At 30.0% G+C, this 15,886-nt stretch overlaps 1 protein-coding gene across 1 annotated transcript in view; it reads right to left on the minus strand.

Moving 5' to 3' along the window:
- LOC119599873 (plasminogen activator inhibitor 1 RNA-binding protein-like) overlaps window positions 1–15,886 on the minus strand; it is a 35,509-nt gene extending 19,623 nt beyond the window's left edge. The window contains exon 1 of the mRNA XM_037949792.1: window positions 15,146–15,886. Within this exon, the coding sequence (XP_037805720.1) occupies window positions 15,146–15,644 (499 nt within the window). The 5' untranslated portion in view covers window positions 15,645–15,886. The remainder of the gene's footprint in view (window positions 1–15,145) is intronic.

The following is a 15,886-nucleotide window of genomic DNA, read 5'->3' on the forward strand; positions in this document are numbered from 1 at the left end:
GATAATCTGTCATACATTTTTCGAAGAGTTTCGGAATTGCACTAAGTTTAGTTATGCCTCTATAATTCATTATATTTGATTTGTTGCCAAATTTGAATAAGGGGATTATAAAAGTTTTTTTTTCCAAATTTTAGGGAAGTAACCATATTTTAAAGATATATTAAACATAATAGATAACGGGGTAGCTATTGTATTTGCACAATTTATTAATACGCAACTTGGTATACCATTAGGTCCGCTTGAGAATGATGATTTGAAACCTTTTAAACATTTAGCGATGTCAGTAGTGCTTATTGAAGATGATGATATTGGTTGACTGGAGTAAACATTAAGTGGATAGATAGCGGTATCGTCATATTGGGTATTGGAATAGGTAGATGCAAAGAAATCCGCGAATAAATTGCTGATTTCTGATTCATCACTAGATTCCTTATTTAAATATTTCATAACTTTCGGGGTGCCGCAAATATTCCGTTTTGAATTGACAAATGTGAAAAACGACCGGGGGTTATGTTCAAAGTTTCATTTTATAGTTGATAAATAATTATTGTACAATTTTGTATTCAGCAGGTTATATTTCGCTCTGAGAAGAGAATAGTTGGTATATTCAAGAGCTATGCATGATTTTTTTAATATTTATAAAGCTTATTTTTCATATTTTTTAAGATGATAGTTATCTGGAATTCCATGGTGGGCCGGATTTAGAATTAGGTATATATTTTGGCATATATTGATTTATGATTTTATAAAATGATTCAATCATTTTATCAATTGAATTTGGCAACCCATTTGGGATTGATAACAATTGGAGCCAATTAGTATTACTTAGACAGTTATTAAAATCATCATAGTTAGATCGTTTAAAAACAAAATGTTCTATCCTTTTTTACAATATTATTGTTACAATAAGAATTTGAATTTTGCAGATTATTTCAATGGTGTGGTAATAACGATCTGAAGGAAGTGTAAGTGGTTCAACACGATTTATGGTACATTCTATAGGTGCATTAACAAATACCAAATCTAAATGTTTACCAAAACTGTTGTGAGCTCCGTTAATATGAAATAGGCATAATTTGGAAATATTATTATATACATCATCACTGCTATCGTCTGATCTTATGGGTATGTAATTATTGTATTCAGAGGAAAATTGCCATGTTATTTGCGGTAAATTAAAGTCACCAAGAACGAAAATTAAGTCATCAGGATTAGTTTTCAGAGACAACATTTTAATTGCAGTAATGTGTTGTTGATAAATCAATAACTCTGATTGAGGAGGGATATATGAGCAGGTGATAAAAACTTTTGTTGAGTTCACTTTCATAACCACTACAATAAACTCAATGTCATAAGTTAAATTAAGTTTAATTTCCTCAGCTGAGAATTTGCTGGAGATAGCTATTAGCTATAAATACACCGCCGCCTGTCGTTTTTGTTATCCTACCTCGGCGAAAGACATAAAAATCATTGCAAATAATTTCCGTATTTAAAAAGGTACTATTAAGCCAGGTCTCGATAAAACAAAACACATGATTGTTGAATCCAAAGCTATCTTGGTATAGCTTAGATGATTTTGATTTTAATCCGCGCACATTTTGATATACAATATGAAATTGGTTATCAATGGTGTTAGTTTTTTTGGTTATTTATTTGACGAGGATAACATTGTATTCGTATTCACGAACAAGAACATGATTTCTCCAGAATGATAAATGAACTACACAATTAAAAATTTCAAACGGAACTGTAATCTTGAAGGATGTTATACTCCTTGCTTGCGAATAAGTAAACTTATGAACACTAACATCAACATCTTGATTAAGTTTAGACTTAATGTAAAAGTTGTAGGAGGAGATTTTCGCCAATGTTTAACTGTGGTTCCACATGCTTATAGAGCGGCTATTGTGCCAACATCTTTAAAATATTCAGCCAACTGGTCACGGTTTCAAATTTTTTACTATAACATTAAACATTCGAGATGTGAACTTATCATACGGAATTTGACTGCTAAATATTGACAATGGGACGCTAATCACAGAATTTGGAAAAGGTGAAATTAAAATACCAAATGACACGCCGACGCAAGATTCCATTGTCAAAACTACTTTTGGTGAAAAATTTAAGCCACTTGACGTAAGGATATACTCCAAATCTGCTACCATTTACCCCAAAAATGACGAAGTATGCAAAATCAACGAGGAGGTATTACACATTTTGGAAGGGTTGTGTTCGACATATTTAAGTATTAATTCAGTGAAATGCAAATCTATTACTGAAACAGAATACGAATTTTTAAACTGCATTTGGCCATCAGAAATGCCGCCTCAAGGTAGGAGCTGTTGTTATGCTTTTTCGTATTTCAACATGAATAAAGAACTATGGAATGGCACATGATTACAAAAAATATTTTATGTGTAACTATTCTACTAGGCACTGCTGAAGGAAGCACGGCAAGCGCAGAGTTAGACCTTAGGAAAGGTGGGAATATTTTTAACTGTTGCATTTTCAAGAGTAGCAGAAGACGCTAAAAACACTTCGCAAAATTAATAGTGTGTAAAGAAACTTTTTAAGGTTTGTTGTTTTGTTAATTGTTTGTTGAATTCATTTGTATTGCATTAAATAAAAAAATTTTTAAAAATTGAACTAATAAATATTTACAGTTCAGAAGTATTCGCAAAATTAATAGTGTGTAAAGAAACTTTTTAAAGTTTGTTGTTTTGTTAATTGTTTGTTGAATTCATTTGTATTGCATTAAATAAAAAATTGTTTAAAAATTGAACTATTGTTTATAATATTTCATAACTTATCATTTGTATTGTATTTTAATTTATTATCCTTGATGTTGTAAATACATTTTTTGGCTTATTTTTCAGTCAAGCAATTTTATTTCACTTGCCTGGCAAGGTATAAAATATAGATAGTACAAAATAATTATATTAACATTTTATGGAAATATTAACTGAAGATTTTGGGATCAGAGTAAAAAAAATGATTAAGAATTGAAATTTTAGAAATTACAATTAAATTCCTAAAATTTAAAAAAATATAAAAAAATAATTTGTTAATTTTTTATGTTATTCATATGTATGTTTTTTTATATAAATTTACTTAAAAATGTACAAGTTAAATATTAAATTTTATTAAAAAAAAAAAAAAAAATAGAAATAATGTAGGGAAAATAAAATGTGGGTATAGGGAAAAAGTAATTTTTTTCTCATAAGCGTAGGGATTTCTGAAAAAATCTCCTGGCTTCTCTGGCCTACAAAGAGATAGTCAAAAGCTGGTCAAAAGTAGTCAATGTATGATAATCTCCAAATGGGTTCATGGGAGTCCGTTTCATTACTAGCTCTCTAACTAGTTACTTTACTAGCTATTGACGTGTTAAGTAGTCTAAACGATCCGTCGAAGTTTACATCTAGAACTTTGTATATTTAATTTCCATTTTTAAAATTCAGTAGTTCAATAAATTTATCACAATAATAACTGTTCATTATACCAGCAAAAAATTTTGAAGTTGTTCAAGAAGAGGGGATATTTTCATGATTTCTTTAATTCGCATTCAATTTAACGCGTTTCAAATTCATTTCTAAATAGTAATAAATTTGTCATAAGTGCGCATAAATAATTGCACCCAATTTACTCATGTAACACTAATGCATGAATTATAATATTTCACTATAATTTGGTATTCTCTTAGGATGTAAAGGAATTGTGCATTTTATAGAATAAATATTAAAAATATTAATTTTATTATTAATAAGAGAAGGAAAAAACAAGTTGACTGACTATTTAACCGATTTAAAAATATAATGGGTATTTTTACTCTGAATGTTTCAATGTAATACAAGCAGAGAACTGCAAAAATATTTTTTCCTGATTTAATCATACAATAAAATATTTATTCAGTTCTGTTCATTAAAAAAAATCAATATTGAATAAAATCAAATTCAAATACAACATGAATTTTGTTTTTGTAAAATATTCCAAATTTTATATATAATATATTATATTAAAATAAAAATGTAAATGTTGTGTAAATATTTAAATTATTATATATTTACAATAAAATACCAACGTTAATAATTGTGAAAAGTGAAATCATACTATTGGCAAGCTAAATTATAAATTTAAACTAGCTTTCTGTGAAAATTTATAATAGCCATAATTAATTTAAAACGTGAGCCGGAAACATTTTATGTTTTCGGTAGGAGAGAAGCACCCCAAATATATGTATCTAGTTATGAAAAACATAAATAAAAGTGCTATTAAAGTAAAAATTTTCTTAATTTAAAAGAAAATACAATTTCTGAAATTTTTATTTAGGGTGGTGTGATGTACTTCGCAAAAAAAACCAAAACGCGCGAATTTACTACAGCATTGTTGTTATAAAAAACAACAAACACATGACAACTTCGCGCGTTTTGATTTTATGCGAAGTACATCACACCTCTCTTAATGTTCAGCTCCACCACAATTTCCCAAGATTTTATGAAAATAAAACAAAATATTTGCAAATTTAATGAGACGTAGATCTCTCTGTATTTATTATTATTTTACCTCGTAGAAGTAATAACGCCAAGAGCACGTAGTGCTTATGTTGACGATCAGAAAAGAAGTGTTTTTTAATTTACAAAATGTAAATTGGTGGCAAACAATATTTAGGTACCGTTAACGGTTTACTCGTTAGAATCTTCCAACAAAGTTGTAAATAAAGCGGAACTTAATAAGATTCTAACGATGCAAAAAATAGTATTTGCATATGTTATCAAAACAAGTGTAAACCATAAATCGAACTTGAACATTGCCGGCCACCTTGCAACACTAAAAAGTGTTGCAATTAACATTGAGATCTATATCTATAGATTTATTATGTTTTTTTCTTTTTTGTTAATATATATATTTTTTTTTCATAAAACAAGTGATCAAAGGTATCACACCAGACTGGGCTGGTAAAATAATGGTTCCCATAGAACAAAGTCTATGGGATGTAGTTTTCCGCAGACTACATACTGCTCTCAAAGGGAGAATGGTTTTAAAGCAGACCATGAACTGGGTTCGTAGAAAAAGGGTTCCCATAGGACAAAGCCTAAGGGATGTAGTTTTTCGCAGACTACATACTCCTCTCAAATGGAGAATGGTTTTAAGCAGACCATGAACTGGGCCCCTTAAAGAGGGGCCCAACCACAAAGTGGTGTATTTAACCCAACCACAAAGTGGTGTATTTAAATTTAGTATGTATATTAAAGTAGACGTAAATATATTCTTGTGAGCATTTTAAGTGATATTCAAACAAACGTTAAGAAGCGTTAGACCACGTAGTGTATTGTAAATTTGCGATATGTGATTCAAAGTACCTAGGATTGGCTGGTCCTGTCAGAATCCAGCCAAATACAGTTTTTTGTGCCAATAATGACCCTAATATATTTTGCTGTACTTCCGGTAAAATTATACGATGATATAAATCCGCACCAATAAGAATATCTACAGGACTACTATCTAAAAGATTTGAATCCGCCAAACGAAGATTTGGCAATAACTTTTTAATATCGATATTTACGGAAGTTGAAGGCAAATTTCCCGAAATTTTTGGTAAAACAAATGCGTTTGTACTAAGGTTTACTGAAGAGTCTAAATCGGAACCAATTTCCACAGGACAATATTTAGAAACTCCAATAACTACATTATTGATGCCAGAAACTTGAGCGTGTGCAGAATGCGTGGGAAGTTTTAACCTTTTCCGTAATCGTTCAGAAATGTAAGAGCATTCCGAACCCGAATCAATTAAAGCGCGGACCTGATACTTATTGTTATTATGAATTATATTTACCGTAGCTGTCCCTAATAGAACAGACTGGTTTTGACTAGTATGAAATACTTGTGAATTGGACGTTACATTATTGGACGTATATGATTGTTGGTAGTGGGAGTTAGTAGGTCGTAGAACCGCACCAGAGTTCTGTTCCGTAGAAACAGTAGGTCTTTCAACCACAGAATTTTCTAAATGTTGTAAATGAAGCATCGAGTGATGTCGATTATTGCATATATAACAATTATTATTTATTTTGCAACTTCTGGCAGTATGTGTCCTCGAAAGACAATTAGTGCAGAAGTTATGCTCATTCACTGTTGAAATTCTATCAGATATTGAAAGACTTTTAAAACGACGACAATTTCGCAAGTAGTGGACTGATTAGGACATAAAATACAAGAAATTTTAACGGAAGAATTGTGAGATTGCAATGAAGATTCCATATTAGTGGAGTTTGTACCTTTAATTTCTTGAAGACATTGCAAAGTCAGAATTCTTTCCTTCAGAAAATTATCTAAATCTTTCCATGAAGATAAACTGAATTTGTCCTTAATGCCCTGTTCCCATAAAATAATTGTTGAACTAGGTAGACGTTGAATACACATAAACACGATAATTGGGTCCCAATTATCTGTAGGCACATTATAAATAGAAAGTGCCGTAAGAAAACTATCGATTCCGCTCTGTAAGTAGGGATGCCAATCGGGACTGGTTTTTAGAAATCCCGGGATTCGGGATTTTTAAATAAATCCCGGAATCCCGATATCGGGATCCCGGGATTTTCGGGATTTCTAAATCCCGAAAAATATAAAAAAATTCAAAAAATTTTAATAATTTACCGACAAAAATAAAATGTTTTATTTCATATTGCAATATGAATACTCTTAGTAGGTGTTTACTTTCCAATAAGCATTTTGTGAAAAGAAAAACAAATTAATTCAAAGTGCATACTTAGAATAAAAATCTTTCCATCCCAGGCACTGAATAGTAGAATAAAAACCTGAAACAATACCCATGATATCCAAATTTACAATGGTTTCCAAATAATATTTAAATAGTATGTGTAATGGGGATCCATACGAGGCTACATAGAGCACCTGTACTGCACCTATATCTCCTCCACCTTTTGTTTTATACTGTCCTAAAATACGCTGATGAAATTTGAAATGATCGGGCTTTTGATCCGAGCCCCCATACAAAACACAGCTTTAAAAAAGAATTAGTGTCCACAATTCGCTTAAAAAGAGAACTGTCGCAATGAAATTCAGCATAAAACATTTTATGTAACCGTAAATTCGCCCTCCAAATTTTATGAGGATCGACTCATATGATGGCGTCCTTCCCCCAAGCAGACCTGGGCGATTTCCATTAATTTTGCATTAACATTAAATTAAAAAAAAATTAATTTAATGTAAAAAATATTGCATTAACATTAAATTTGTAGAATTTAATGCATTAAATTTCCATTAACATTAAATATTTTTGAATTTAATGCATTAATTTTACATTAACATTAAATATTTTTGAAATTAATGCATTAATTTTGCATTAACATTAAATATATCTGAATTTAGTGCATTAATTTTACATTAACATTAAATAAGCAATAAAATTAATGCATTAATATTCCATTAACATTAATATATATAAAAATTGATAAACATAAATAAAAATACAGCACAAAAGACCTCGATCTAACTAAATACAACTAAAATTAAATAGGTTAAAGTCCTTTCTAATAACTCCTATATTCCATTCAAACTTGTGTGTTTTAAATATGATATTTATATAAGATTCCACATACAAAATAAACTGAAAAAGGAATATCTGGGAAGTGATACTATTCTTCTAATATGTATTATCTAGTATAGGACTTATTAGAAAGGACTTTAACAAAATAAACTACAAAAGGAATATCTGGGAAGTCATACTATTCTTCTAATATGTATTATCGAGTATAGGACTTATTAGAAAGGACTTTAACACATTCAATTTTACTTGAATTTAGTTAGACCGAGGTCTTTAGCGCTGTATTCTTATTTTTATAAATTATTTTATACATTAATGTTAATGGAAAATTAATGCATTAATTTTATTATTTATTATTTAATGTTAATGGAAAATTAATGCATTAAATTCAAAAATATTTAATGTTAATGCAAAATTAATGCATTAATTTCACAAATATTTAATGTTAATGTAAAATTAATGCATTAAATTTAAAAATATTTAATGTTAATGCAAATTTAATGCATTAAATGTACCCATGTTAATGTTAATGCAATAAACTTGCATTAACATTAATTTTTTTTAATGTAGAAAAAATTGTTAATGCATTAACATATTTAATGCATTTATCCCAGGTCTGCCCCCAAGCATATTTCAGAAAAATAGTTTTTTAACAATAAAGTGCTAGGATATATCGGAGGCGAGGTATACTTTTATTATGAAAACTAAATTACATTTTACTCTCATAACTGGTGTATGGGGTTATATGGTCGGCCTCGCCCGCCTATAATTTCGTACTTGTTATTTTTATATATCCGATAGTATCTATGCCTATTTAGTATAGCAATGAAATTTGATATTCGTAAATCCCTGACGAGCCAAAACCTCTCTACCAAATTTTATGTGGGTCGGTTCATATTTGACCCTACCCCCATATAAGGTCCCGTTAAAAAAAATGACTTTAACGCTCATTACTGGCTTAAAAATACGAGTATAGCGATGAAATTCGATACACATATGTTTCATGCGAGCCAAAATCTCTCTACCAAGTTTTATGTGTTTCGGTCCATAATTGACCCTACCCCTACATAAGGTCCCATCCAGATAAATACTTTAACGCTCATTACTGGCTTACAAGTACGAGTGTAGAGATGAAATTTGAGATAAGTAAGTTTCTTACTCGCCAAAAGCTAAGAAACTTTTATAGGAACGTAAATCTTCCTACCGGAAAGTGTATGAACCAAAATTGGTCTAAAAAAATTATGAAAAATTTTATAAAAACGGTCAATGATTCACCCTACCTCTCATATAAGGTCCTATCAGTAATTTTGATGAGTAATATCACCCTGATGTTTAAAGAAAAGCATATTCGGCATAGCCGAATATAGCACTCTTACTTTTTTTTTGATATTTCAGCTTGTAAGTTAGTAGAGTCATCTTAAGTCCAAAAACTTTGTAAATTATCTTATTTAGTACTTTATAATGTATAAAATAGTGGAAAAATACTTAAAAATTCGGGATTTTAAAATCCCGAAATTTCCCGGGATTTCATTTTTTAAAATCCCGGTTTTCGGTACTTTCAAATCCCGAAAATCCCGGGATTTTCGGGAATCGGGAATTCCCGTTTGGCATCCCTATCTGTAAGGTTTTGAGTGCTGTGATCGACTCCTTGTCAAAGGCTGGAAGACTAAATAAAAGCTTTAGCTGGTTATGCACCAACATACGAGGATTCTCATATGCATTCCTTAAATCGCGCCAGGCTAACTCAAAACTATTATTATTTAATGGATATCTTGAAACGATTGTTTTAGCTTCACCCTCGGTTTTCCGTATTAAATGGCAAAGACGTTCTATATTGCTAAGCCGCGAGCTATTAATGTAAATTGCGGTAAATAAATCCCTAAAAGCGGGCCAAGAAACATAATCCCCTACAAAAGAGTCGATATCGCATGGAGGGAGCGTCAGATTATGCTCAGAATTATCGAAATTCAAATTCGCTGTTGGAGGTTCATTAGTTTTTGAAGCGGATTCCAATGTTCTTATTTTCTTAGAAATAGATCCTCCACATTCAATATATTCATAAGATGTGGCTTGATATTTTTCCGCTACCACTTTAAATTCACTAGACTCTAAAGTGTTAAGACATACTTCGTACGTCGAATTAACTTTGTCCCAAAGTCTTTCTAACTCCCGTTTCCGAATCTCCAACTTAAAAACGTCATGCAATTCATCATCTAAATTATCAAACCTCACGCGGTATGCAACGAGAGCATCCGATGCTCTAATAAACGCAATTAGTGACGTGACCGACATTTTTAATATTTAAAAATTGTAATAAAAGTAGATGAATTATTAACTCGATATTAAACTACGAATTGACTACAAAATTTATATCAACAAACTTGATAATAGTCAAACTGACCGACCGTAGGGTACCCAATATAAGGGAAGAACAAGAATACACCGTAATGTATTTTGTTGGTAGAATTTACAGATGTAAATCTGAAAACAAACAAACGCACAAAAGAAAATATAATGAAACACTAAATTATAATAAAATAAGATTAACAATATCGCTTTAAATTATTGTCCGTAGGATCAAAAGAATTTAAATATTTTTTGATATAAATTAAAGTTAAAATTAGTGCAAAATATCCACAAATATAACAAGTTAAACCAATTGAAAAATCACAAAAAATATGTGTGTGTGTTCGCGAAACAACTATAGAATTTTTTATCACTTGCTCACAATTGAAATATATTTACGTACCTTATTTCGTAGAAATTTCGTAAAAATTAATAATAAATATATCTTCGGTGGACTGTATGTTTTCCAAGGGATGATGGAATGAAGATGCCAAAAATCCGTATATGATACACAAAAATCCGGTTCGCTAGGACCAAATGTTCAGCCACAGGGTATACAGAGGCGTCACGAGCAAAAAACTATTTGCCTCTCTTTCGCACAAAACGATTTCAATGACTTTTTTAGCTGTATTTTAAATACCTCTTCTCACCAAACAATTTCAAAATCAAACAAAAGCTGATTTTAGACTTTTTTAAATGTCAAAAGTGACACCTCTGTATACTTTGTGGTTCAGCTCCACCACAATTTCCCAAGATTTTATGAAATAAAACAAAATATTTGCAAATTTAATGAGACGTAGATCTCTCTGTATTTATTATTATTTTACCTCGTAGAAGTAATAACGCCAAGAGCACGTAGTGCTTATGTTGACGATCAGAAAAGAAGTGTTTTTTAATTTACAAAATGTAAATTGGTGGCAAACAATATTTAGGTACCGTTAACGGTTTACTCGTTAGAATCTTCCAACAAAGTTGTAAATAAAGCGGAGCTTAATAAGATTCTAACGATGCAAAAAATAGTATTTGCATATGTTATCAAAACAAGTGTAAACCATAAATCGAACTTGAACACTTAATGTAAACAAACAGATATTTTGACAAATTGGGTTGAAACTGCTGATAATCAGCTGTGCGCACGAGGTAAACTTATTTAATAAACATTTGTATAAAAAATCAAAACAAAGAAAAAACAATTTGAATTATTGTATTTTCAAACAAAATTTTTTATTCACACATTTGAATGGTTTTGAATAAAATCAAAACATTTACGGTCATTTTCACCTAAAATTATTTTATAAATTTAACTGAAAAAATTACTAACTGCCAGTTTGGTTAACAACTAGTGTCCGACCGAACGTTCGGGTACGCGTTCGGTAAAAAGTGGGGTTCGGCCAATGTTCGGTGAACTTTTTATAAAATGTTTATTTATCATATTTTTACATCATCAAAAAGTTTTAAAAATGCTGAAAATTTGTTTACAGAATTTATTATACATCCTGGATGTACAATAAATTTCCCATATACATAGGTACAAAACGCCTTTCTAACTGTTCGTTTTTTCGGCCGATTTGAAAAACTGTTAACCAGATACTGATAAAAAAGCTAAGAAAAGTGAAACATTTAATTTGAATTATCTAGTTTCGATTATAAATCTTTGATTTCATTTGTAACATCGAAATTTTCTGGGTGATCTAGACATGTCTGTCAGTTTCATTAAAATTTCATATAAATCGGCAAATTGAAATTTGCGAATTGTGTTAAATATTGCAAGTATATTATCTTTATATTATAAGTATTTTTTATTTTTTTTAATTTTACTGATTCGATAAAATTCATTTTGATTTCGATACACATATAAAATGAAATTTTGATCACATTGTATCATAATATGATCATGTATAACAATATTATGATAAATACAAAAATATCATGATGAAATATTTTGACGGTATTTAATCATAATATGATATTTTAAAATTGTTACAATAACTATATGTTTAGACTACAATCATAATTTTAACCATAATATGTTGCTCTTAGAACATGGTTACCACAACCATGTTTTTTCTCTGCGTGCTCTTACAGAGAATTATATCATTGTCAATAAATCGTTTAAAAACCAAAAATAAAAGTGTTAAGATATATGCATTTCACAAAAATGGTTTGTTATTAGAAATTTATCACTCTCTGGAATTCGGAATTAGTTGTTAATTGACCCAATTGCCAATTAAAGACCCTCTTCAAAAATCTTCCGGATGTTCATATTTTGATTTTAAATGTTATAAATTTATTACTTTTTAATCATAAATGCAATCTTCATTTAAGAAAAAAGTTGTGTTCACCGAACTTTGAAAACCAAACAATGTTCGGATTCGGCCGAACTTTAAAATTTACCGTAGTTTGGGTTCGGTGTTCTGTACCGAACGAAATTTTGAGTTCGGTCGGACTCTATTAACAACTATTTAACTTTAAGTTATAATTTTCATTGTCACCATCCTTCAGTTAGACAACTTAAAAATAAATAATTCATGTAGGTAACCTTTGATTAATATTTTGAAACAAAACGTTAAATGTTTAAATAAATTAACATTATTTTAATTATTATTCAGAGAAGAAATACAAACCTACGGATACGCTTGCGTTTTCTGGTTCCAACAATATGTAAATTAAATGGAGTCCGGCTGCGGCTGAGGATTTGTAAACATTTTATTGTTTTTTGTTTTTGTCAAGTGTCAAGTGTCGTCACTTTACTGTCCAACGAGAAAAAGAGTAGACAATTGAAAAAAAAAAAAAAAACTTAAGCAATGAAAATGTAGAGAAAAAGGAAAAACATGATCAGTTTTGTCTGAGTGCTAAGATAATGAACAAATATTTCATCACTTTTTAAGTTATTTGATTTTTATGTTAGTTGACTTTAAGAATTGTACAAGAAACAACAAGTGAATTTATTAAAGATGAGTTAAAAAAAATTATTAGAGATTGCGGATAGATACTAATCCTTAATACATACAACAAATTCTATTATTTCAGAGTCATGTACATATGTAAATATGTGTAACAATAAATTACAAAGTTTAAAAGTCGGATTTTACAGAATAATATTAAAAATATTTATTTAAAATAGAAATAAAAGCATTTCTTTTTAATTGGTTTTCTTATTTTTCATAGTTTTTTAGAGATAAACTTCTACGAAGCGGTTATTTAACCCTACTACAATAGCTGTCCATTAGACTAGCTACTTCGACACGTCAATAGCTAGTAAAGTAACTAGTTAAAGAACTAGTGATATTGACTCCTTTTGAATAGCTTTTGAATGTCTCTTTGTAGGCTATAGATTGCCGATTGACATCCTCGTAGGACAAGCCTATGTTAAAATGTTTTGTCACCTGGGTAGTCAGGTAGCTAGGGGCCAGCCTAAATGGTAGGTTAAGTGTTTAGTTCGGGACTGTCCTCCCGAACTGCTGGGTACTGTCCCAGAAAAAAAAGTGCAAACAAGTAGTAAATGATGATCATCAAGTGAATTTTCATTGGTGCACTATATTTATTTTAAAATGCATTATTGAAGGTATCATTAATTTGTTGTTCAAGAAGAAGGAATATTTTCATGATTTCTTTAGTACGTATTCAATTGTATGCGTTTTAAATACATTCCTATATTCTAATAATTTTGTCGTAAGTGAACGCTTGAATATTCCATCCAATTCAATAATGCAACTCTACTATAGGAATTATAATATTTCACTGTAAATAAAGCTTGGAAAGAATGAATTCTATTTGGAATTAATTCCCTTATATTTTTAATTCGGCTTTAAATTTTTGAATGTACCATTCTTTAAAATCATTCTTTGAATTTAAGTTCTAAGGCTGAATTCCTTGGCTTTATATTCCATAGAATTAATTCCTAAGAGAATTCATTCTTTATAGGAATGAATTCAATTGAATGATCATTGTTATTTGCTTAATTCCTTCTATTACAAATTGAATGAAAGAAAAAATGTTTAATTCAATTTTTAATATATAGAATGCTTTTGAATTATAAAGTAAAACTTTCATTCAATTTATTTCAAATTGAATGGATGAAAATTTTTTAAATTCAATTTGTAATAGATTGAATTAAAACAAAACTTTTATCATTCAGAGGGAATTTAAAAATCAATAGGAATTCTTTAAATTTATTTTAATCCAATTTGTAACAGATTGAATGCAAACAAACGCAAACGGCCCTATCTAACATTTTTAAAATTTTACAGAAGCAAAAAACTATTTAAATTGAAAAGTTTGTTTCTATCAACGCTTAGTTAGGTTAGTTAGGGCCGTTTGCGTTTCAGGTGACGATATACATAATTTATTAGATTTTTGTATTTAATATTTGTTAAAATTAGTAATATTAAGTTCATTTTAACATCTTTCTTAATAAGAGAAGAAAAACCAAGCTTAACGGACTTTAAAGTATATTGGTTATTTTTAGTCTGAATGAATTTTAATGTAATTCGAAATAAGTTATAAATGTTTTATTTCGTTATCAAATATAATTTTTAAAAATTACACTAAAAAATGAATTTACATTAACAATGATGTTAATATCAAGTTAATGCATTTATTTTATTATTTAATATTAATTGAATGTTAATGCATTGTTTTCAATATTTAATTGCCCAATTCACAGTCGGTGTGTATCGTAGTATGTCTGTGAGAATAGCGTAATGTTATTGTTGTAAAACAATATCAATGTTTCACTTCTTCAGTCAATAAAACTATGTGAAAGCCTATAGAATGGTGCAAATTGGCACAAAACACAGTCTAATAGTAAAAAAGACTAAGAGCATTTTTCAAATCTGCAACCAACCACGAATGTATCGTAAGTCATGCCAATGTTCTAAGAGCAGCTTCAATATCGATATAAATTGATACTATTCTATATTATTATATTTATAAAAATTTTATTAGAAAAATTCTGATAAAGGAAAAAATAAGTAAGTATCTATTTGGGTTGGGTTTAAAATGTTAAGAAAAAAAGAACATTCCTATGAATTCAACCATAAAAATATATTTTGTTACATAAATAAATATGTATACGCACGGTAATGGCAATTGTATATATTTTTGTCATTATTTAAATTTAGACCCAAGAATATTTGTACACTATTGTTAAAAACAAAGATCTAAAATAAAATGGCGCTTTATTCCGTTATGTTATCCAATATGCAAAATGAGTTCAACGGGGTTTAGATTACTTACCTGTCTTATCGGAACCGGACTGGCGATCAAACTCGCGTTTTCCACCACGGAATCCTCCTTCACGACTACGTGGGGGACCTCTATTGTCGCGATCTCTAAATTGGCGTGGCTCTCGCTGTTCATTACCAAATTCGACTCCTTCTCTGAAGTTTCGACGATTATTTCTTTGTTCACGAACTTCATTATTTTGCGACTTGAAGGCTACTCTGCGTGATTCCCCGTCAAACGTGCGACTTCTATCGCTTCCAGGAGCTCCAATTTTGGGTTTACCTTGACCGGCAGACTTCTTATTAACGGCATCATTTTTATTCAGAGCACCAGATTTGTTCTCTTTCTCAACATTTTTTTTTGCACTAGTCGCCGGCAACTTTTTAGCTGGCTGACCTGCAGTGCTTGGCTGCTTCTTTTTAGAAACACCAGGTTCGTTCTGTGCCGGTAAAGCTGCCGATTCATCATCCATGAACAATAACTCATAACGATTGTTTCCAGAGATATCCATAATTGGGTGTTGTTTTTAAAATTTATATAAGTCTGAGGATGTCTTGCAAATTTGCGGATTTATTTTCGGGTTATGGTGTGTGAGTACTTTTTAACAGCGAAGAAAACCAATATAAAATCAAGAAAACATGCGAAATATTCCAACGTTTGGAATACAAACGCTCGTATATCAGAGCCCTGCGCTGACAAATATTAACGACGGCGGCGGCAGACACTAAAAATATCGGCGGCGGCTTAAAATCG

This window comes from Lucilia sericata, unplaced genomic scaffold (assembly GCF_015586225.1).
Source record: "Lucilia sericata isolate MDLA Ls3-8-SP2 unplaced genomic scaffold, ASM1558622v1 Contig000094F_arrow, whole genome shotgun sequence".
Lineage (NCBI taxonomy): Eukaryota > Metazoa > Arthropoda > Insecta > Diptera > Calliphoridae > Lucilia > Lucilia sericata.